The 24,597-nt window shown below is 50.7% G+C and overlaps 1 protein-coding gene across 6 annotated transcripts in view; it reads right to left on the reverse strand.

Annotated features, from left to right (window-relative positions):
- Positions 1-24,597, reverse strand: part of LPIN1 (lipin 1) — a 130,321-nt gene that overhangs the window by 8,797 nt on the left and 96,927 nt on the right. For all 6 annotated transcript variants that reach the window (XM_045775972.2, XM_045775971.2, XM_045775970.2 and 3 more), the window contains 6 exons: positions 22,279-22,371; positions 19,169-19,248; positions 13,815-13,941; positions 12,552-12,700; positions 12,004-12,090; positions 3,186-3,338 (listed from right to left, as the gene is read on the reverse strand). In XM_045775972.2, coding sequence (XP_045631928.1) covers positions 3,186-3,338; positions 12,004-12,090; positions 12,552-12,700; positions 13,815-13,941; positions 19,169-19,248; positions 22,279-22,371 — 689 coding nt within the window. The remainder of the gene's footprint in view (positions 1-3,185; positions 3,339-12,003; positions 12,091-12,551; positions 12,701-13,814; positions 13,942-19,168; positions 19,249-22,278; positions 22,372-24,597) is intronic.

A 24,597-nucleotide genomic window follows, 5' to 3' on the forward strand; every position in this document is an offset into this window, starting at 1 on the left:
TTTACCTATCGTCCACACAGGTGCACAATTAAGCATGTTGGTCAGGATCTCAGATATATGCAATAGAACTGTCCCGAAGAGCAGGGAAAGATTAACCCAAGATTCAGGGAGAGTGTCTACCGTCAGTGGGAGGGATGGGAGGGACCAGGGCTTCAAACGGAACGACCTGACCTTTTGCTTTAACTGGATGGTGGGTACCCTGGTGTTCACTATTTATCATTTATACCTCACATGTATTTTACAAACTCAAAGTGTAATTTAGATGATGGTGGTGGTGGTGGTGGTGTTGGTAGACTATTAGCCTCAGTGTCATAAGACCCCAGGGCTAGTCCTGGCTCTGCACTGACTTCCGTGGCCTCCAGAGCCTTCGCTAAACTTAACTAAAAGGGTTTTACGGTCTGTATCTCAGGACCCACGGGTATGATGATGAGTCTCAAACTTCAGTCCATTCAGGGGAAAGCATCCAAATTCAGCTACCTGCTTCTATTTCAATCTCTCTCTCACACACACACACACTCAAGCACACGCCCTGGGCACGAGTGTGTGAGTGTGGCAGGTGGGGAGGAGGGTGTCTGCGTGCACAGACACCAGGAAAGCAGTGCCAGTGAGGAAGCACCCCGCGGCCCCGTGCCGCCAGTGCTGGGCTCCCTGCGGGCAGTGAGGTACGCCGGGAGGAAGCAGTGAGGACCGCTGCCAGATCGGCCCCTTGGCACAGCCTAGGTCTTCGGTGACCCGCATGTACAAACAGTCCCTGTCCTGACTCACCCTTGAGGTAATTTTACTCCAGCAAACAACGAAGCATCATTGATCCGAGTCTCAGAGCAGCTCGGAAAACCCCAAAGGGAAAATGAGGGTCCTGGTGAAACGGCATCCTCCTTCCCAGAGCTAGAGGCCAGCCTCTGTTGTTGCCAAACTCCAGAACTGCACACCTGCCAGGATACCCAGTGCTGGGACTTGGCAGAGGTGAGCTGCCTGTCATCAGTGAGACGCCCCCCCCCCCACTGCCACAAGACTGAGCCACATGTATCAGGAACGGGTGCCACACCACAGGGGCTTTGGGACCACGATCTGAAGAGCCCTGCCTCCACAGAAGAGGTCAGGGAACGAAGACTCAAAGCCAGTGTCCACTTTAAAAGGAGAAGCTCCTGAGCCAAAAGGTGAGGTGTGGGAAACAGATGGCCTCAACTTCTCTCAGACATGTTTCCTAGAACCATAGCATTTCGGGCTGAAGGGGGACACCTGAGACCATCTAACCCAGGCCTCGCATTCGGCAGCTGAGGACGCAGACTCAGCAGACAGACGCTCCGGCTCGTCACACCACCAGCCAGTCGCCAGGCGGCATCGGAGCCTGGGGCTCCCCGTCCCCACCTGCCGACTGTGCTCCGCCCACTGGGTTCATTCGCCTTCACTCCAGGCGAGACCCAGGCAGTAACCTCAGAAGTGCCCCCAGTGAGAGCGTCTTGCTAGCGAAGGTCATTCTGGCTCGTGGCAGACGTGCCCGTCAATTCTAGAAGCTCTGCAGGACGACGGCTGACACACAGAGACGGCTCCGGCCAGAATGTGGAGCTGGAAGGACCAGGCTGTCGGCCAAGGCTGTCAGGAGCCCCTCCGGCTCCTGAGAGGGAACACACGCTGGGAGGCGTCCTTGTTTGGTTTAATAATTCCGCACTGTCCAAGATCGGTCACTTCTGATAGATCTTGGAGAGTGGTATTTCAATGAGAAAAAAATGAAAAAGCTCGCCTTAAATGTGTATTTAGTGGTGGGAGATCGAAGTAATAATGTCTACGTTTTGTCTCACCCTGCAAATCCTCAGTACTTGATACGTGATAATGAGTAGCTTGCTACGAACTGTCGACATACGTCAGGGACCCCATTTCATTAACGTCTGGATTGTGAGGCCAGCTCTCAGGACTTAAAAAACACTATGGCATCCAGAGGTTGGCCTGAATTTCCTCCCCAGAATGTGCAAGTTTCAGTGTGAGATCTTTTACTACAAGAAAAAAATTACAAATCACACAAAACAAAGCTGCGATGGAAAAGGTATCCGCAGAGCTGAAGAAAACTACCCAGGAACCAACATGGCGCTTTGGGCCCATCTGGATTTTTCTGTTGTCTGCACAGTGAGCGGCAGCAAGCGGCTAAGCTGGTCCTCAAACTGAGGCAAAATCCTGCCAGAGCCTCTCACTGGGTCTTAAAGACAGAATTGCATGATACTTAGAACCAGCCTTTGGCAGAACCGACACCGTTATAACCACACTAGATGATGTTTTGATAGCAGCCTGGGAAACTGCCCTGGGTCGCAAGGTGCAGAGAAGCCCCGTCTTCTCCTCTACCAGCCCAGGCGTCCAGACTAAGTTTCACGTGACTTCTCTGGATGTGGCTGTGATGGCGAAAGGAGGAGGGGAAGCGGACATCGGCCAGTGATGGCAGAGGACCAGAAACCAAACCAGAGGGGAGCCTGGGGGGCTCAGTCGGTGAAGTGTCTGCCTTCGGCTCAGGTCATGATCCCAGGGTCCTGGAATCGAGCCCTGCGTCGGGTTCCCTGCTCAGCAGGGAGTCTGCTTCTCCCTCTCCCTCTGCCTCTCCCCTCCACTCCTGCTATCACTCTCTCTCAAATAAATAAATGAAATCTTTAAAAACAACAACAACAAAACACGTAACCAGAACTCCCAGGAAGGACAACTTTCCTGGGAGACAAGGGCCAGGTAAGTGGTGGTGGCGGGTGGAGGGGCTGCTTGACCCAGCCCAGCTCCCTGATTAGATGGAAAGCAAGTTGATTCTCAGAGTCATTAGGACTCAGCCCGGACACACCAGCAGGGGCAGCCGTCCTCAAAGGGAGAACAGCAGGTGCACAGGCTTGAAGTAGAGAACACTGTTCTGGAAAAATGGGGTCAGGTCAGTGTGACTGAGTTTTAAAAACTGAAAAGAAGGGCAGGGGGAAGTCAGGAAGAGTCACGTGAGCCAAGCTAGTGAATCTGGACTTGATCCTGAGAGCCAGGATGAGCTTAATGAAGGGTGTGGCCAGGATGATGGAGCCAGACCTGCTTTTTAGGGTGAACTTTCTGGTGCCCACAGTGGGGCAGGAATAGGGGTTGCAGCAGAGCAGTGGACAGGCTCCTCTCACCAACACTTCCCGGGAAGAGGAGAGGGGGCCTGGACTGACCTGCAGCTCCGGTGGCCATACCTGTGCAAGGCCGAAAAGAGACTGCTTGGGCTCAGCAGCAGGGGACCCTGAGGCAGCACCGTGCCCCTCTCGTTGACCCAGTGCAGGTAGCCCCTCGTCATGTCCGCCATCCCGATGGCCCGCGCAGAACAGTAGAGAAACTTGTAGCCGTTTCTGAAAGAGAGACAAAGCATTCGCGTGTCATGGCATCACACCACGGGAAGGTTCTGCATTCGCAAGCCTTAACCTGAATGTTTCACCCAGAACGGCACTGCTGCAAGCATCCCTCGCCAGCAGAAGGCCGCATTCTAGAAAATACTCTTTTGCATTGAGAACGAAGCCTGAATGTGTTTCACTGTCCCTTACTAAGCACTTTCACTTCCCTCACTTGGTTTAATCCTCATGGGAACTTCGTTCGATAGGTATTTCCCTCCTCTTTACTGCTAGGGAAACTGAGGCTCTGTGCCAACTGGCCAACCTACCTGTACCCACGCCGCTCCCTGCACAGGGCCCCACTACCTGCCAGCTCACAGACCTCACAGCAGGACCGAGCCCACCCCCTTACACACGCCATCAGAGTCTCCCCGGGGCTGGATAATTCCCGTAAGCACATAAATACATACTCCACCCTCTCTCATCTCGCCTAAAAATAACCACTGCCACCAAAGGTCTTCCCTCTCCCCAGACCAAATCCCATTCCCCCGTTCCCTTGGCAGCAAAACTCCTTCAAAGGGCTATGTATCTGCATTGGCTGCACATCTCGCCCCATCAACCCGCTCCAAGCAGACTTGTTCCCCAGCCTGCTGGCCCCGTAGGTCCCTGCGATGCCACAGTTCTCATGTGACAGACTTCCGGGCAGCACCCCTTCCTCTGGACACCTCCATCCCTCGGCTTCCCACACAGGTCCCCTGGCTCTGTCTCTACCCAGGCTCTATGTGCACAATCCTGGGGTCCAGGGGCTCTGTCCTCCTCAGCACCTAGGTCCCTAGGGGATCGCACCCACTCCCCGAAGGCTCTAAATGCCACATCCGAACCAAAGCGATGTACCATACCGGTGATGTTGTGATATAATACAGATATATGTGGTCTTCATCCCCGGATCCCAGCATAGAGCTTCTAAGCCCTTGGAATTTCCTGAGTGACAGGTCATTTATTATTTGAAACAAGCCCCTCCCTCCAACCTGAGTTTATGCTAATGAAGCGGTCCTTGGAGGGGGGCTCGTTGCTATAGGAACCAACCATGCAACCAGAGGGTTAGAAGTTTCAACCCCACGACCACCCCCAGACACACAAATACTGGGAAAGGGGCTGGAGATTGAACCCAAACACCAATGGCCAATGATTTAATCGATCATGCCCACATAATGAACCTCCACAAAAATCCTAAATAATGGGGTTCAGGGTTCAGAGAGGTAGGTGAGCGCATCCACATGCTGGGACACACCCCAACCCCATGGAGTGAGACCCTTTCAGATCTTGCCCTATGTACCTCTTCATCGGGCTGTTCGTTTGTATCCTTTAGAATAAACTGGAGTGTTTGTCTAAGTTCCATGAGCCATTACAGCACATTATTAAGCCTGACAAGGGGTGGGGGGGACCCCTGATTTGAAGCCAAGTGGGGCAAAAGTCGGGGTAAGCCAGGGACCTCCTACTTGCGGCTGGCGTCTGAAGTGGGAGCTGTCTTGTGGGCCTGAGCCCCTAACCTGTAGGGTCTACCCTGCCTCTGGGTAGTTGGGGTCAGACGTGAATTGAATTGTTGAGACACCCAGTTGGTCTCTATAGAGAATTCTGGAATTGCTCCATGTGACAGCCCCATGCTTTGGGTGTCAGCAGTATTGGCAAAGAAAAACCGATCACAGGATCATTCTTCTGTTAAACACGACTTTCCTGCTTTATTAGGATTACATTTCACTTTTTTAAACCGTTGAAATCTTAGTGTCCAAAATGAGATGTGCTATTAATATAAAATATAAACCATGTTTCAAAGGCTTACTATAAAAACAGAATAGAAGATCTATCCCATTAATAAATTCTCTATGGATTACCTGTTTAAATGGTAATAGTCTCCATATATTGGAGTAAATAAAATACACTCAACATTTTTAAACACCATCTATACATGGCTGTCTCCTGAATTTATACTTCCAGTCCAGGCCCCTCTCTTAAGCTCCAGGCCAACACGTGCAGCTGCAAACCCCCCATTACTCATGGGGCACAGAACAGAACCCCCCACGTGATGCACCCACAGCCAAACATGCACAGGCGCTCCTGCTGCGACCTCCCCACTCAGCAGGGGGCGCTCTCGTTGGCCAGGTGTGAGGACAAAACCTCAGGACTACCTGGGTTTCTACTTCTCCTCACAACCCCACCTCCCCAGCCCCGTCACATCAGCAGGTCCCCTCATTCCACCCCAACAAGGACCCAAACCACCCCTCAAGTCCCCTGTCACCACCACAGCCCTCGTCCACACCTCCGGGGCAGGGCCTCCTGCCTCTCCTCCTGCGGCAGCCTGAATCAGCTCCCGGCCCCCCACACCAAGTCTGCACACAGAAAGAACACTCAGAACCCACTCACATCATGCTCAAAACCCTCCAGAACCTTCTTAGGTCCCTCGGATATAATCCAAATTCTCTGCCATGACCTACAAGGCAGGCAAGACCTGGTCCCCGCCCCTCTCTCCAACCCCATCTGCTCCCTCACTCCCTCTTACCAGCAGGTGCTCCTGCCAGTCCTGTGAGGCACCATGCTCATTCCTGCGCTGGGCACCCACACGCGCTCTTCCTCCTGCCTGAAACACTGTTCCCCACACCTCAGGCTCACTCCCTCCCTCCCCTCACCTAGGTCTCTGCTCAGACATCACCTCCCCAGAGGACCCTTCCCTTGCCCCTCTATTAAATACAACACACCCTCTCTTACCCTAACTCCAGGCACTAAACCCTTGCTGCACTTTATTTTTCCTACCGGCACTCATCACTAATAGGAGAGGATAGTTCCTTGTTTGACCATATCTCTGGTGAATCCATAAGTCCCCCGAGGGCAGGGACTTTGTCTCATTCCTGGCTGTAACCCCAGGGCCAAAAACAGTGCTCGGCAAGTCACTGACACTTAGTAAATATTTGCTGCATGAGCGAATACAAACTACCCACTTCCAACCCGGCTTACTGGTCCACCACGGATATCTGATGCTGGTCAAGGAACCCGTCTCTACGCTTGCTTAATGAATATGTTCTTCAAAACCAGGAAACGGGAAAGTTTTAAGACAAAGAGAATCGAGAAATACCAGCTTGTTTGAAATACAGGGATGTATCTGAAAATCAGGCAACCTTTTTAATTAAACATCTTTGTATTTTAGCTGTCTAATTAATGCAATCTTTAAAAAAAAAAAAACTCCACTATTTCTGTTTATAGCTCTTCACATCAAAGTTCCTAAAAGCTGCCACCTGCAGGGGCTTGAGACGCTAATTTTATTCAAAACTTGATTTTCAAATACATTTCATGGTCTGATCAAGCCACTGCCTGGTTCTCACCGTGCAAGCACTCTGCTTCAAAGGCCGTTATTAACCTTGGCTGGAAAATCAGCTTGAAGACGTCCTCGGCGGGGAAATGCTTGTTGGTGGCAGAACCTTCGCCCCCATGAAAACCATCTGTGATCCCATCAAATGCTCAAGTGGCACCAAGTCACCAGAGCTGACTGTCAAGGGAGCCGCTCGGGGGTAAGACCCCTCACTCAGAAGGGCAGGATCCGCTCCTCCCGTCAACGCACCCCCGGGGGACACTCCCGCCCTGGGCCCAGGCTGGCCTCAGGACACACGTGGGGCCGGCCCAGCCCTGTCCTTCAGGAATAGAATACAGGAGGAAACCTACCCTCAACAGCAAAGGTGGAATGCAACACACACGGACCACGTCTACCCCTCCCGCATCTCAGCAACTGCAACAGGGCTTGGGGAAATACCAGAGCCAAAAAGAAAGAACATTCCAAGTCCAGGCTTCGCCCTAACAGTTTCTCCATCTGTCCCAGCCTCTGTATCTCTCTTAAAACCCTTGGCGCAGACCGATATTAAAAGAGGTTGGAAAGATTATCTTTGGGGCTATTTGCCAAGATAAGCTTCTAAGCTAAAGTTTCTCCACTACTGACATGTTGGTCTGGATAAGTAATTGTTGGGGGGCAGGGTGGAAGCCCCGTAATGCCGCACTGTGGGACATCTAGCAGCATCCCTGGCCTCCACCTGCTAGGTGTCCGTGACATGCACCAGACAGGACAACCAGAAACGTCTCCAGGCATTGCCATGGGCCCCTGGAGGCTAAAGTCGCCCTCAGTTGGGAGCACTATTGTAGAATAAAGGACCTCTGTCGCCCCATTTGCAGGCCTAGGGGAAGGATAATCGCCTGCTCCCTTAAGGATGGAAGGCTCTATGCCAAACTCAGACTTGTGCTCAGCTCGGCCTCCAAGGTCCCCTGCCTGGAGCCTCCCTTTTGTGCACAAAACGCACCGGCTTGGTTCTCCACCCCACCTCCCGTGACAAGCGTGCTTCTCTTGAAACCCTGCTCACCCAACAAGGCTCAGCTCGAGGGCCTCCTTCTCATTGAAACCATCTTGGATTCCTCGACCCTCCAATCAGAATTAATTTCTTCCTCACGTCTGTATGAGAAATCTGCATCTCACTGCCCACCCCCCTCGCTGCCTCATTACAGGGGTGCTATCTGCTTCTACAGGACCCCGAGCTCCCTGACAGAGGGGCACCCACAGCCCATACAGCACTCACAACAGCCCCAGGTGCGCGACTGGTTTGCGATCAGGGTCTGCTCAATCCTGGGGCTCTCGCGGAGGCCTGGCCTGGAAAAGCTCGCCCCGCTATGGCCCACAACCTGGTGACCACACGCCTGCGACCCACCGCACCGTGCTTCTGGCCTGGCAGGACCTCAGGGATCACCTGGCCTAATTTTCCCATCTTAGAGATGAGGAGTGGGGGACGAGGTCTGTGCATCCAGGGTGAGCTAAGGGCTGTCACCTTCAGAACCCAGGCCCTCTGACCCCTCAGCCCTACCGGCGGCAGTAATGAGCACAGTCACCTAAGAGGACCTCAGGTGGAGGAGAGAGCAAGCCCTGTGGGCGGGAGAGAACAGATCCTATTGAGTCGGCCAATGAGGATTTCCGTTCTCAGCACCCTGGCCTCACACGGCGCCCTCCTCAGGCCACAGACGGACTCATCTTCCCAGCACTTGTCGCTACATGGTCGTACACACATCGGTTCTTAGTTACACCGATACAAAAATATGCATCAATGAAGGTGCAAAATCAGAGCAATTTTGTCCAGATTTAGCCCCCAAAGACCCACTGGCTCAATGATCTAGCTATTTTAGGAAACAGTCCATTACTTTCCTCATACTTATTGACCACACTCGAATGTGGGGGGGGGGGGTTCATGTCTTCCAGTTGTATTTGCTATGGTTGGTTTTTGTTTTTTCTAAGAGTGTGCAGGTGAGGAGGTGGGGAGGGGCAGGGGGAGAGAGAATCTCAGGGAGGCTCCACGCTCAGCATGGAGCCCAACGCAGGGCTCGATCTCACAACCCCGAGATCATGACCTGAGCCGAAACCAAGAGTCTGACGCCTAACCGACTGAGCCATCCAGGCACCCTACCCCTTCTTTTTTATCAATAACCAAGCAAGCTATTTCTACCCTCTCGATGAACAAGGTGACAATCAGATAATTTCTCAGATAATTTCTACAGATAATTTCTCACAGCTGACTGTATTCAAACAAGTAATTACATTTGGCAAAAAATAAATAAGTTGCCCTCATTCTCTGTTGTTTTCAGGCAAGAGGCTATCTGCAGGACTGGTTTTTCCATTAGATAAATACCTCAGGGCTTAAAATTTAAGTGCAGCCTAAATTCAGAAAAAAGCAGAGTGAGGACAGAGTGATCGGTCCCCAAATCCTGAAGTAAACGGCATCACGTTCCTAGTACTTCAGCACGCTAAACCTCTCTCTACCTAGGCCTAGGCCTGTGGGCAATCACAGGAGGACATCAAAAGAATGACCTGGACTCGTGACAAGAAGAGGGAGCCCCCACCATGACCAGTCCTGAGTCCCTACCTGTCCCTCAGCGGCCGCCCAGGGCCCTGGAGGAGGAAGCACGTGGACTGCTGCCAGGATGGGGGGTTCCCTCGAACCCACAGCCCCAGGAGCGTCACAGCGAGCCCCACCTGCGCTACCGCTCCAACAAGCCAGGCCGAGCCCCTGGGTGTCCACAAAGAGCTCGGTAAGGAGGGAAGAGCTGCCCGGGGGTTGCCAACTCTGGCCTGGGAAGGCATCGTAAGGACTACGGCATCTGCACTGGACATCACAAGCCGAACAATGTGGAGGCAAAAATCAGAGGTAGAGGCATGTCAGGCAGAAGCCATCGTCTCGGCGTAGATGGGAAGATGGAAAACGAAGCGTGGAGGGTAGAATGCAGCCTGGGTTAGAGCAAGAAGGTCTGGGGAGAAACTCGGAAATAAGGGCAGGGAAAGGAGCCCGCAGCTCCGCCTGGAGGCGCTCAGCACAGGCCCCGAAAACCACGGCCGAACCGTGTTTGTGCCGATTGCTCTAGAAGCTCTGAACATCCTGGCCCGTCCGATGCAGAAAACTCAGTGCTGGACACACACCGAACTCAGTGAATTAACACAGATCAAGCTCCTTCCTTTCAACCAAACTGAAAACACGGGAAGTAGTCAGCTCTCATCACGGACCCTCACCGACAAACCTCTCTCCCTACGCCCGTTAATCAAAGTCAAGAACGCTCAGGTGTTCTCCGGTAAGCTATCCTACTTTACTTCCCAAAGAGATATCTTTTCTGGGGGAAAAAAAAAAAATGCAACTGTGCCCTTTTTTTTTTTTTTTAAACGTACAGTAAGAAAAGGAGATTTATGTTCTAAAGCCCAAAATGATTCAGGCTGTGAGCGTCTCGGTATCCTGACTCATGAGGGCTTCTTCCAACTAAAAATAGATGCGATTTTCAGTGTCGTCCAAGTCCAGGCAGCTCCTCAGTGGATTCGCCCTTCTCGACAAGAGGTCAGCCGCGGCGAGGCTGGCGGGGAAGGGACCGGCACACACACCGTCTACCAGACTGCGGACGGGGCGCGCTTTTGCAGAGGGCAATCTGGCCCATCGATCAGCTCTTCAAATGCACTCATCCTCGGACCATCAATTCTGCTTCCGGGAATCCACTTTGCAGCAGTCCCTCCCTGCATGTGTGGGCCTTCTTCATTTATTTATAGGCTCATCATACATAATAAACACTCATGTAAGTGCTTAGTTCATCAGTCTTGGAAACAGAGAAACCAGGAAACTCCCTCCTCCATGCATCACAGAGGACGAGCTAAATACAGCACGGTTTATCCACATTATACGACGTGTGCCACACTGGAGAATGAGGTAAATCTCACATGTAATGAAGCAGAAAGACGTATTACTAAATAATGTAGGCGTGCGCGTACGTGTTGGGGGGCGTGGGGAGAGTGGAAATGGATTTTAAGTACATCGAGACAGAACCAAACCGATCACGGGGGATCTGGGGGATGGATTAGCTTGGTGGCGGGACCAAGGGGAAGAAGACACAACCTTCCTACTCTCAAATTCCTCTCATTTTCCTTATTTCTCTTCATTTTTTAAAGACACATGTACTACTTTTGTAATTTTTTGAAAAGGAAATCTGGAAGAGTAAGGTCAAACTGATGAGCGGGGCATCTAAGAGATCAGAAGCTCTCAGTCCCACCAGGATACGAGGCCCCGTCCCAGCCACCCCGCCCCCACTGCCGTGTGAGGTCCAGGAGGCCAGACACCATGTCTACTTCTTGACATCCCAAGCACCTGTCACTGGGCCGAGCACACAGCAGGCACTCAATAAATGCTGGGTAAGTGAATGAATGAGGGGCAGGAAAGTATGCTTCCTTCATCGGTGCTCACAGAGTACGGGCATAGCTCTGCGTGCCCAGCCCCCAGCCCCCACCTACACGGGTCAGAGGTGAGCCCATCAGCTTGGGAATCATGGGCCCGGTTTTCCGGCCTGACCTCCACTGACTACGTAATTCCTCACCTTCCTCAGCCAGGGAAAGGTGGGGCTGCCCTGCGTTGGCCTAAGGCACCTTCCAGCCCAAGTGCCTGGAGAACAGAAAGCGCTGGAGGGAGGGGTTTCACGGATGAGGAGACTCTAGTCCACAGAAAGACGGAGAACGTGACGAGCCGCTGTGAGGAGGGAGAGACCCCAGTGGGCCCCAACCCCAGAGACAGACCAGAGCGCACGCAACGGCCGTGGGGCCGAAGGTGCCCTGCCTCCTGTGAGCAGTTATGGGAACGCGGACCGACCGCTCCTGAGGGAGCTAATGGCAGTAATTCTTACAATAATGTTGAAAAGCTGGTGAGTGAGGGGACACGTGCCCGGCACGGGACAGCAGCTGAAGGTCTCCTCTCCCACCTGGGCGTACCAGGTGCGGCCCCAGAGCAGGCGCCGTCCTGCGTGGCGGCCACGCCGTGGAGCCCCCCCTCCAGGCCGGCAGGTATCAGAGGACCGTTAGCCCACCTGCCTGAGGAGACAGTCCTCAGTATGGACTCAATCTCCGTCCTCCCCTGACGCCGCCACCCTTCTCCGGCCAAAAATTTGGGAGCCTCCGATCACTTCCTCTCTCGTCTTCAGCCCTGAATTCACACGTGGGAGTTGGCGGGATAGCACTCACCATGTCCTCAGAACCCTCCACAACCCCCTGCCCCTGCCCACCGAGGCGCACCCCTCTTTGCAAGTCACGTTCAAGGTCACGGTTTTGCAAGTGCGCGGGAGATGGGGGCAGGTGCCCGGTACTTACTGGCTCACTTTATGGTACAGCTTAGCGATGCCCTGGTGGGTCCAGTCCTTGCCCAGGGTGGGCAGAATGTGGCCAAGAGTGTCTGACCTAAATAAAGATAGAAATGAGAGAAATACGATAGAAAGGGTGTGACAACAGGGGAGAAAGCCCACTCCGACTCACTGTAGCAGAAACACCTCATAAGATATGCCAACAAGACCCACGACCTACTTGCTGGAGAGAAAGCCCGAACCCAGAGTAATCAGAGGACGATGCCCACGGAGGGCTATGTAAACACACGAAAGGGCACCTTCTCACTGATCACGCCTCAAGTTCGTGGCTTGTTAAAGTGAAAAGGCCATTTGGAAAGGGTTCCTGGGAAGCAGCCACATGAGCAGCGCCGGGGAAACCAGCACCACGCCCCAACTACAGCTGTTTAGGGCAAGGATCGAAGGTTCCACGGCTGCACAAGCCCCACAGCCCCACAGAGAACAGAGACGCCAGCTCCAGGCCTCGGGGGCCCCACAGGAAGGTGAACCCGCCCACACCCCCAAGGCGGCCAGACCGACCTGGTGATGGTCCCGTCGATGTCCGAGATGATGACTTTGTCGTCCCAGTTCCACAGATAGATGGTGCCCTCGCAGCGACACGTGCCTTGGTACTGTGTGGTCACGCTGAACACCACGTCGTTGGGGCCATTCTTCAACTTCAAGCTTTTCTGAAAAACATGAGCCATGCGTCCCCTTGAGGGGAAGGCCCAGACTGAGGGCTGTTTGGATTCCACTCCATGAGATGCTAGATTAAGATTATTTTTTAAACTCACTGCCCTAGGCCGCTGTGTAATTCTGCCTACAGATGAGGCTGGTTCTTTCCAGGATTTGGGCAACCAGCTCTCCCCACAGGCCCCCCTGCAAGGCGAGCTCACCCGCTTCCTACAGGGCTGAATGACAGGCTGGAAGGCTTGCCGCGGCCATTCCACCTTCAGAATAGGGCACGCTTATTACTCCGTGAATAAATACGAAGGGCCACGACGGGGGAGACAAAGCCAAGTGTGGAAACGTGTTTCCCGGAATAACCGCGGACCCAAGGAATTCACAGCAGATTCGGAAGCAAAATTACCTTTTGGCGGTTTGGCATCTGGTTGCTGGGACCCGATCGTGCATGCCGGCTGGCTGCCTGACTCCAGGTCCCCCCAGTGTCGCGGGCCTGAGCCACATGCCACACAGCTGCACATAGGCTGCAGGGGCACGCTGGTGGCGTTAAGTGGGGGTCTGGGCCTGACCTGTTCCCATGAAACACCATCACAGCTTAGCCTGTCCCCCCACTCATTCTTAGGATAAAAGCAAAAGAGGAAGGATACTTGCTCACTGACTGTTTGTGGGAAACAAGGTCCAGGGAAAGAAGGCTCTGACTAAAACTGGTGGTATACCCCCACAGAAGAGGACACTGTGACTATGATGGCCCCCTGCCACCTGAAAGTCTCTAAACCCCATCGCAAGTGCTTAATTTCCCCCAATGTAGGAGATGCACTTGAGTTAACAAGCATCTCTCTAAAACCGGAAAGAGCCTGGGAGATTCAGGTCTCTCGGTCATTTACATCTAAGGATAAATTAGCTTCCTCAGGCTGCCCTCCTCCAACACTTGAAAACAGGAGGCTCCAAGGCTACGTCAGGGAAGACAAACGGGAAGCAAGACTGTGGGGCCGGCCTGGCCAGGGGCTGAGGTTGGGGCATTGAGCGGGAGGGGCACCCAGACCACCAGGCCACGGAGTCTGGGTGGCCGCGCCTGGGCCGGCACCCTCGAACACGGCGAGGGAAGAACGGGACACGCACCAGCTGCTCCGAAGTGAGCCGGAGGGTCTTCCTGTAGCTGACACTGGACAACAGAGGGAGGTGGCCTGCACTTGATGGCTTGGCAGCTGCACGCTCTTCATCACTGGAGGATGATTCATGCTTTATTCTGGAACACACAGTGATGTAATCACCAATTAGGAAATGCATCTGGGTAGCCATTAAAAATGCATTAGGCCGGAATCAATGACAGAGTCAATCGGGTCTCTCCCGAGTACTGTCTCTCGGGTGGTCATTTACCATATGCCATTACATTTATCAATGAACGCTCACTAACTCCCATTCATATGCCTCCTGCATTATTCATGCGGGGCTGCCGCTCCTCACTCACTTCCCTATTTACTAGCTATCATCACTCTATTTTAAACCAAGACGCTCCTTCTTCCTGATAAACAGCGTTAAGCTCTCTCCTGCCAGAGGAGATGCTCGCAAACATTCTCTTCTGCTCCGGGTCTAAGGCTGCAGGCCAAGAAGGAGAAGTCCGAATTTCTACACACCCCACTACCAGTTCCGTGTTTATACCTCTCCAAACACACATCTCCGAATAACTAGGAAACCGCAGGACTCCCAGACAGGTGAAGACAAGGAACGCATCAGTCCCACCCCGGAAGCCCTGAGCAGGCTGTTCCACCAGCAAGGCCACACACGTCATCTGCCTGCGCGGAACCCACGGGGCCAATGCCTCGACTCTTCCAGACTTCTCTGTTTGGTGAAGGGCTGGGGGTTGCAGGTGGGAAGCAGGCTCGTTTTCTTTAAACAGCCCTTATAAAGCCTATCAGGAATTCGTTGTTCCCTCGCTTAGACTCCTACCGCAGCACAATCCCCAACCCAGTGGGATTAGCTCTGCTTCCTGGCACCATTACCTTCGGAAATGTCTTACCACCATACAAAGCTAGTGTTTGTTAAGGCTGAGTGGGAAGGGCTGCGTGGCCCCAAGCAGGCACGCCCCATCCTCAGTGCACACCTCTCTGCAAAGCCTCCTGCTCGGGCCAACGCCTTATGCAAGACTGACACGCCTGGGAGCTGCAGCTTATCTTTTGATCCCAGCGAGCTCTGACCTCTCAATGCTCAAGTCCCCTTGTCCTCTGGCCTCCCGTTCTCCCCCACCTCCCTTCCCCCCCCCCCCCCCCCGTGCAGCCTTTCTCACCCCCGTGTGTTCATTCCAGAGCAGTCCCTACAATCCAGGAACTAGGGATTCCAGAGCAGTCCCTACAATCCGGGACCATCCCAAGCTAGGAAGACATGCGGGAGAACACCGTGACACAGCACCCACTTCTCTGCTATTTCTAAGAGGAGACGAGGCTCTTTCCACATCTAGAATGAGGGGCCCTTCCCCAAGCACCTGCTGCCCCGGCCCCACAAAGGGGAGCCTGCGGGCTGCGGGCTGCGGGCTGGCGGACTGGAGCTCATTCACCTGTTGCTCGCTGGCTATGCCAGCCACAGTCGGTACGGCAGATAGACCGGCCCCTGCTCTCCCCAGGCTCTTTGTCTAAAGCGTCACCACACAGCAGGATAAGTGCTCTGATGGGAAAGCAGACGTGGCCATCACCAGGATACAGTGACTGTGGCGAATAAGCCGTGGGGACAGGTCACTGTGTCCACGAAGGACAGAGCATGACGGCTAGCATCCTGCCTGGTACACGGCAGGGCTGGGCTACATGTGCATGAATCTAACCCATGACACTGTGCACGGTTTCTAGGCAGAGTGAAGACAGCACAGGGGCTCGAACCCGAGAAGCCCAGGCTGGAACGCCACAGGAATCAGCCTGTTACCCTCACAGACTGCTTCTCCTTTCAGCCCTGGTTTGCTTCTCTCAAAACATAGAGGAACCAACAGCATTGCCCCCGCCAACACACTCAGGACACAGGCTAATAAGAGACAGAAAGAACCGGACTGGGAGACATGAGCCCCACTCACGGAAGGCCTCACGACCGGAGAATTCCTCTCGGGGCCTCCAGCTCATCTGGACAATGACATGGTCCAAAGCAACAGTCCTTTCTGGTTCCACCCCCTGCGCCCAGCTCCTGTGAACAATGCTGGTTCTTCTGAACCTACAACCCACAGATTTCCAGTCGAGGAAGACACAGGCCTGGAGCCAAGCCAGCCGGACACGTGGGAACCCAGGTGGGAACCCAGAGAGAGAGCAGGCTGCGGGCGTCTCAGTGAATCGGAAGACGGCTCTGCTTCAACCAACCAGTTTGGCGGGAAATGAGATCCACATGTGAACCAAAGCTCTCATGACACCAGACTGACGTGTGCCTCTGCTCGGAGGGGCGGAAGGAAGGCAGAATCGCTGTTCGTTTCCATCTGCTGCTTTAAAGAAAAAAAGACCACCACCAACTCCGTGCACATGCCGTGTTTGAGGGAAAACAGACACAAACACTGCATCGGGAGCCGTACCGTTGGCTGCTGGTAGAGCCGGCTTAGGGCAGGGATGTGGCATCTGGGGTCTCTGCCACCCCGCACGGAACAACGGGCCCCCCGCCCGAGCCCCGGCCCCCACGCTTGCCAGGGCTCGTGAGCTGGTGTCCGCTTTACGACGCCGGCAAGAAGCAACCAGCAAAACAAAAGGGCTCATCTCGCTTGAAAGTCTGTGTTCAGAGTAGCTGTGAACAACACCTAACTTAGCACTTGTCACAGGGCACGTTTTTCAAATAGTATTTTAATGATTTGTGTGGTGACAAGCGTTTTGCTCAATTAGGAGACTTCAGGGAACACTCTGTCAATCAAGCCTGTCAATTAGGAGAGCACGCCAACGCCTTCTCCCCGTCGGCTGCACGGATCCAACTGGGAGGCTCAGCGTCTAAGACGCCAGTAAAAATTAACAGATTTCCATTTCTCCAAAGAACTCGATGTTAATACCTTTCGAAATCTCAATTCCTTCTCACAAGAGTCAATGCTTCGTTTTTCAGGTTTAATTAAGAAAGTGTAGCGTGACGAACTCAGAACGGTGAATAGTCTTGGATGATTTCTAGTTAAGAGGGAACAGCATCTGTGCCAACATTCGAAGAGAATCCTATGGGATGGTAAGAAAATCCGCGATGCTTCAAAGGAATCTCGCCAGCTGATGCCGCAGCTCGGCAGGAGCCGCCCTGGGGTCTTGCTGCTCGTCCCACCCCCTGACCCTACCCCAGGGCCCCCCAGCGACCTCCCTAGTCCTCCATGCGTCTGCTGGCAGGGGGAGAGCAACAGGCCACACTGTCAGCAGTTGTCATGTTTTATGCTTTTCTTAAGATTGAGTTATTTATTCTAGAAAGAGAGAGAGTGTGCACACAGGGGGAGGGCCAGAAGGAGAGGGAGAGAGAGAATCTCAAGCAGACTTCCCACTGAGCTCAGAGCCCGATGTGGGACTCGATCCCAGGACCCTGAGATCATGACCTGAGCCGAAATCAAGAGTCGGCTGCTGAACCGACTGAGCCAGCCAGGCGCCCCACGTTCTGTGCCTTTTCCACCTTGGGCCCGGTCCACTGAGAGCCACCTCCGGTCTGCTCCCACGCAGGCGCACCTCCCGTATGGCCTTGTTGGGTCTGTGTTGATCTCCTTTGTCGTGAAGATGCCGTGAGAATGAAGTCAGCTGATACACGTGGGGCTGCTGTCATTCTTAGCCCCATTTCACAGATGGAGGAGGAGATACCGTGGGCCTGAAGAATTCTCCAAAGATCACACGGAAGATTGACAAATCCTCTCTGCTCTGTGTCCTGCTCACGCTGACTCTCGTGTTTGGAAATCGCGGCTGGGACAGAGAGGGTTCTTTAAAAGAATTCCAGGAGACTGGATGTTTCCAGTGCAGTTAAAACGCTGGTTTAAATGCTGCCTCCCCACCTGCTCTGGACGTGAACATCACACCTGTTCCTCCGCTCAGATACGGAAACCAGTTTCCCCAAAGCCAGGATTCCCAACCAGGTCCTCCTGACCCCCAAGTCTGTTTTCGGCCTGCTGCTGCCCACTCGTGGGCGTGAACGACGACCCCACTGAAAGTCCGCCGGCTCCTAGCCAGGCTGCTGTGCACGTCCCCTCACAGGACAGCACACCCTCAGACTCCGTTCCATCTAGAACACACCTGCCTTCTCCCTCCTGAGCTCTCTCAAAGTCACACTCAACACGCCAGGTTGGGAGGGTACCGGAAAATCATGCTTGAGAGCCCTTTCCCAGGGAACGAGCCAGAGACGGAGGGCAGAAAACTGAAAAGTCAACTCCACTTCCCTCTCCAGTATAGATGGGCAAAGGGTCAGGTGGGAAGCAGCAGGGCCGGGGGGGCCCCCCATGGGAAACAGCAAGGGCGCCCCCAGGAATATTCCAGCCAAGAGCTGGCAAGGCAAGGCCTCTTAGAGTCATCTTCAAAAAGTCCTGCACATTCTTCTACTCACAGAACAATGACGAAATCAGATTTCTTCCTACTTCTACCTACATGGGTTTCTATTTCCACAGTGGATTCTAGAAATAAAATGGCTGACGACACAGAACTATGGCCAGGAGGCTGAGGACGTGCGATCTAAGCCTGCCTCTCCTATGAATCAACAGTGTTTTGGGAAAAACTTACCGATTCAGTAATAGCCCAACAACACTTGCGAAGAGCCTGCTACATGTCAGGCACTGACGTAGCCTCTACGATACAAATAGGATTAAGACACGCATCTTGCCTTCCGTCAGTCTGTTAGTATTTTCTGCCTGCCAAATAAGAAAGGCCATCCCGGCTGGCTTCAGCACAGGGATACTCCAGCAGTGAGGGGACATGTATTGATAAGGTGACAGGTACCGATATAATATACATAACATATACCATCAGCATCATAACTGGTGCGTGATGGCTTCGCCCTCAGACCCGAGGTACCCTCAAACCCCATACAAACAGACTACCCTGAAGACAAAACATGAATAGTATCCATCCATTGCCAAGTTAATATGAATCCTTATCAATACTTAGAGAAGTAGCCACATAAGCCCCTGTAAGTATTTAAACCACGGAGAAAGGTAATTTCCTTCGGAAAGAAACTTATTTCCACGCTGCTGCTGACGCTCCTTTTGTCATCGTCATCATCGCTGCTGCTGTATTCTGTACGTCCGGGGCCATCCCACACCAAGACCCTGAGACGCGCACAAGCTGTGTGACCTCACTGAAGCCTCAGGTTTACTTTGCCAGCTGGAGACCTCAGGGGGCAGCTGCCTCCATTCGATCATGGGGACCCATGTGAGGTAAATGGCTCCAGGTCGTTGACTAAATACAGAGCCAGGTCTGTCTGTACATTCGGTGAACCCCATCAGCACCTGGCAGGCACGTGCCACGCCCTGGGATGCAGGAAGGGGCTGCCACGGCCCACGGAGACGCGCGCCGTACCTGGTGGCCATGCTAAGTGCTGACGGCTGCTCCCCAGTGCTGTGGCTCTTCCCGGCCAAGCCCTGCTCTGGCTTACTTTCCTGGAAAAGAAGACAAGACAGAGTCACGGGGGTACAAAGAGAAGCACCTGCATGACACTGCTGGGGTTCCACGGGCTCCCCTAAGCCTGGGGCAGGGCCCCAAATGCCATCCCCAACATTACACGCCCCAGGCACAGCAGGTCCCAGTTATTCCTTTCCTTGGAAGCGTTCGATTAAGCTGAGAAAATTTTTTTGACAGAAATGAGTCTGTTTTCCATAAGTGTCTGTGGCACCAAACCAAACTTCATAATCACTGGAGCTTATGCAAATGCTTTATCAAGGGCTGCCTGGATACCCGAATATTTTCAAAATATTTTCTTATAATTGCTGATAGAAATGCTTGAAAATATTTTCACACCATATTTAGCTTGGGAAAACATGGATGCCTTCTCTTTCTCAACACCACACACCCTTAATAGAAAATGTTCCTTCGATGTACTGGGAGGAGCTCTGGAACTCTACGAGATCCGGGCTCAGTTCTGCTTCTCTTGCTTGGGAAGCTTCGGCAAGTCCTGGAAACTTCCAGAGCCTTGTCCCCTCTCCGGTAAAAGGGGGGTGACAACATCCATCTCCTAACGCTGCTGTGAGGACCACAGGGATGCTACGTGCACGCACACACACACACACACACACACACACAGCCCGGCCCACAGCAGGCCAGGGAGGAGAAGACAAGGACAAAGGATGTACAATTAAATCTCATTATTTGGGATCATTTGGTCGGGAGGTAGGTTAATGTTTTCAATGTTAATAAAGAAAATGAGCAAAACAGATCAATACATCAGCGTGACCATCTTAACACAGGATGAGCACAGACTATTTCCAAATATTCTTTAGCTTTTTATAAGCACACAAATAATTGACGTGACAATATACCCAGTAATTTTTAACCTATTTACTGAGATAACTTAGCCACCACTATCAATAATTCTTTATTAGACTAATTCAAAAATATGTATCTATCTGAAATAAATGTATTTCAGTTTTTTAAAGAAATATTTAATTTTATAACTGTTCCTTCATGCTGGCATTCCCCTTAATTCAAACTGGTGACAACGTGAACACTCTACAATAAAGAGGCCTTTGAAATAGGAAATAGCCCTCTACTTAAATTCTAGAACATTCTACTTTCTAGTAAGGGAGCTAGTAGGGCCCTTTATGTTTTACATCACCTAAAGGAAAGCGTATGTTTGCTCTAACTTGTTTATATCTCTTGAAGATAATGGGACAATCAATAAAACTCAGGTATGCTAAGAAAATGTCAGAGAACAATTTTATCTTGATGAAACCCTTCCACCAGACTTTTCCCCTTTGAACTCATAGAATAAATACATTGAGCTCACTGGCGTTTCTATTAGTATTATAATAACCTACTTGACTGCTGTCCTTGGGGTTTCTTTACACTATATTCCAAAAGTAATCAGCATTCCCTCAAATATTTGCCAAACCCCTCTTCTGTGTCCAATATGGGCACCATGGATATCCAGGGATCAGAGCCAGACATGGTCTCCACCTTCCTGGGCTTAGGATGCGGAGGAAAAAGAGATGTTAATCAAACAGTCACGCTACTATGTGTAAGATTACAAACCCTGACAAAATGTATTTAGGCAAAGTCCACGGGTGGGACTATGAGAACAGAGAATGGCAGCCCAGACTAATCTGCTGAGAAAGAGTCTTTTGAGACACTAGTTAATTAAGTGAAGGGGATGGTGAAGGGATCCTAGGAACACCAGGCAGAGGAAACAGCATATGCAAAAGTCCTGGGGTAGAGTGCACGTTCAGCCAGTGAAGCTAAAACAGGGAGGGCAGGGGGAGAAAGGCAAAAAGGGCTAAATAGGGAGGCAGGGGCTAGGATACACAAACACGGTGAACCATGTTGAGGATATTGGTCTTAACTATGAGAGCCCTGGGAACCCAAAAGCTTTTAAGGAAGGAATAACATAAATTGGACCAGTATCCTACATGACCAATGCAACTACATTATAGAGGCTGAAGAAGAAAGGGCAAGAAGAGACCAGACGACCACGGGAAGCAATCCTGGGACAGATGGTGTTAGCCTATATTTGGGGAAGTGGAACTGGAGAGCAATGGGTACATCTGAGAAATATTTAAGATGGTAAATTGATAGGACGTGGTGATGAATTGAATGTGGGAAATGAGGGAAAAGGAAGGGTCTAGCCCGTGGAGGGACGCTGGCACCATTTTCTGACCATGGTAATATGAAGGAAGACTTCACAAGAAAACCTTGAGTTCGATCTTAGAAATGACCCAGTCTGAAGTGTCTTGAAGCATTCACATGGAGATGTACACAGTGCTGGCTACTTGATAAATGGACAGGAAATATGAAAGAATGTCTGGTTTGGAAATCAAACATGGGTGTGAGTGGGGTTGCCTAGAGAAAGGTAGGCGGTCCAAGCAGAAAAGAAGACCCTACCTAGGACAACCCTCAATGACCCCCTTGTGGGGGCAGACCAGAGTGGGGCCAGCCTCAGGAGGAAGAATACCAGGCAGACACAGGGGCATGGAAGTCAAGCAAGAAAAGTGCTTCGAGAAATAGTTGGAGAGACTGAAAGAGATCTGGTAAAAAGCATAGGCATTTATAGAAATGGACACCAAAGTCACGTATATTTAGACACAGCATTTAAGTGAAAGGACTGATGAGAATTAGTCTACCACTCTAAGGATTACCTCATTACGATTATACTCACAAGGGAGCAAGAAGATACTTGAAATAGAAAATTAAACTATCAGGTTGAATCCCTTCTTTGGACACATGAAGAAATTCCAGAGGAGCAGGTGACTTGGCCACGGGCTCCCAGCCAGGTAACAGGGTCGAGACGTGAACCCACGTCTCCCCCTCCTCTGTACCTACCCCACATTCTGGGATGCCTTTCCCTGCTTCGTGGCAGAGCTGGCTTGTGAAAACTCGGTATTATGGCTTATGCTTATTTCTCTGACACGCAAGCATGAAAACAAAACCCCCAAATTGGATGAGCTAAGTAGAAAGACCCTTTTGTTTTCCATGCTTACCTCTTTGATCGTGGTATTTCTTCCCCTCCATGAAAACCACCATCTTCCTCCCTTTCTGGGCATCTTATCCCTCATGATAGATTCCACAGTGGCCTGTTTTAAATGGATGGTAACATAAATAATGGAACCAAAAAAAGATTAACTTAGCACATCCAAACCAAAAGACACACACATGCAAATTAAAGTAAGATTAAAAAAAAAAAAATCAGAGAAAACACAACATACTATTTGTGGACTAAAAACTTTAGAGAAGCAAAACCTAATGGCGTCCAAAATCACATGAAGATAACTTAAGCATGAAGACTTAAGAAGATGTTAAAGGAATAAACAAACACCAAATAAAATACAACACGACAACAACAGAAAAAGAAAGCATTGAAAATCATTAGTGATTAGGTAAGACCAGAGGTTTTCGAATTAAAGTGATTTACTGGTTAAGCTACTGTTACTCTCAGTATGATAATTATAAAATAAAGAATGAAATGATTAACATGGAGTATAGGGTAAAACGGTTTTAAACAAAGAATAAAACGCACAGAATCTCTTTAGTAAATGTAAATTGCCAAATTGGGACAAACTGAACCTTAGTAGATGCATTTGGGCTAAAACCTTAAGTATTAAAAAGAAAACTCATACTGTCTCCCTAAAGAAATAAAAGCTTAATGAGGGAAGATTAAATATTAATTAATAATTTTCTAAGTATTGCCAAAGAAGAAAATATCTATCTTGAGGCGAACTCCAGCACCAGGTAAACAGTATCCTCTCTCCCTTCCTTGGTTCACAGAATTATCAGGGAACGGACACCCTCACCAGTAACAAAAGAACAATTAACATCTTTCGACCAAACAGTCTTCGCGTTAAGTGAGAGAGAAAACATTCACATATTTCGCCTGTGGTGTGCTTGTTTTTATCATTTAAAAGTCCCCACCAAATACCAAAGAAACAGAATACGCGGAAAAGCAAACCATGAGGACCCTATTCACAAAGAGAATAATACGTTCAGATGTCGATTCCCCTAGTCTTCCTAAATTCATCCAGAAATGTAACAAAACCCCAATTAAAGAAAGAAATGAACAAGATTATTTTCATACCGAGACAAAGCGATTCTAAAGTTCATTTATAAAACAAATAAAAATAGCCAAGAAAACTCACAGAAGAGTATTAAGTAGGTACAAGCCTTACTAGATATTAAAATATATTGGAAAGCTATCGTAATTAAAACAATGCATGCTGGTACATGAGTGAACATATACATGGAACAGAAGACAAAGTCCAGAAATGAATCTAAATTCATGAAGAAATATCATACATGCTGTAGCTATAACTGCCCATTGGAGGGGGAGAGAGTGATGTAAACAAAAAGTACTGAGATAATTAGGTAGATGTGCCAGACCCAGTTACTTGCCTGCCTGGGCACATCATCCCCTTTCTTTCTTGCCAACACATCGAAACTCTGTTCAAGAATCAGGTGCAATACATTCTGACCTCCCTTGGTCTACGCCATTCATGTTCATTCCACTGTTTTGCCAGCAACCGGTTTGGCGGTGGTCATGTGACCAAGTTGCGGCCAATGAAATGTGAGAAGTCTGTCTCTAGCCTTCCTATTTGGAGTGTGGCTGTTTGAGAGGATGACGTGGGCAACAGTCACCTTGATCATAAAGGGAAAGCCAAGACAATGACGGAGAAGCTAACCCTGAAACTACCAACCTCGACGATTCTTACTGTGTCAGATAATAAACCCCTATTATTCAAGCTACTTGTCGCCATTGTGGTTCCTACAAAGCATCATGATTCAATAACCAGCCGGCAAAGAACTGATTTGGTTCCTGATCCCTCACTCACTCACAAAATAAAATCTAGATGGATCAGAGATTTAAGGAAGTGCTAGGGGAGGACGCCTGGGTGGCTCAGGTGGTGAAGCACCCAACTCTTAATCTCAGCTCAGGTCTTGATCTTAGGGTTATGAGTTCAAGTCCTGCACTGGACTCCACACTGGGTGTGGAACTTATATAAAAAAAGAAAAAAAAAAAAGAAGAAGAAAGTACTAGGGGAAAAGCTGACATATTTTCACAAGTTTCGTAAACAGGGAAGCAGGGCCATTCTAAATGTGATACAAGACCCAACAGCCTTAAAGGAGGGACAAATTCAACATATAAAATGAATTCTACATTAATAAACACCATAAGCAGAATCAAAGACAGCTTGTAAAAAAATTTAGGAAACACATCACAAAGCCTCAGCTTAGAATCCATGCGCACGTCTTTTGTGAGCTAAACCCCTTTAAGTTAAAGGATATTTCTATTGCATTGGTCTTTTTTC

This window comes from Ursus americanus, chromosome 7 (genome assembly GCF_024610735.1).
Source record: "Ursus americanus isolate L20-20 chromosome 7, mUrsAme1.1.p, whole genome shotgun sequence".
NCBI lineage: Eukaryota > Metazoa > Chordata > Mammalia > Carnivora > Ursidae > Ursus > Ursus americanus.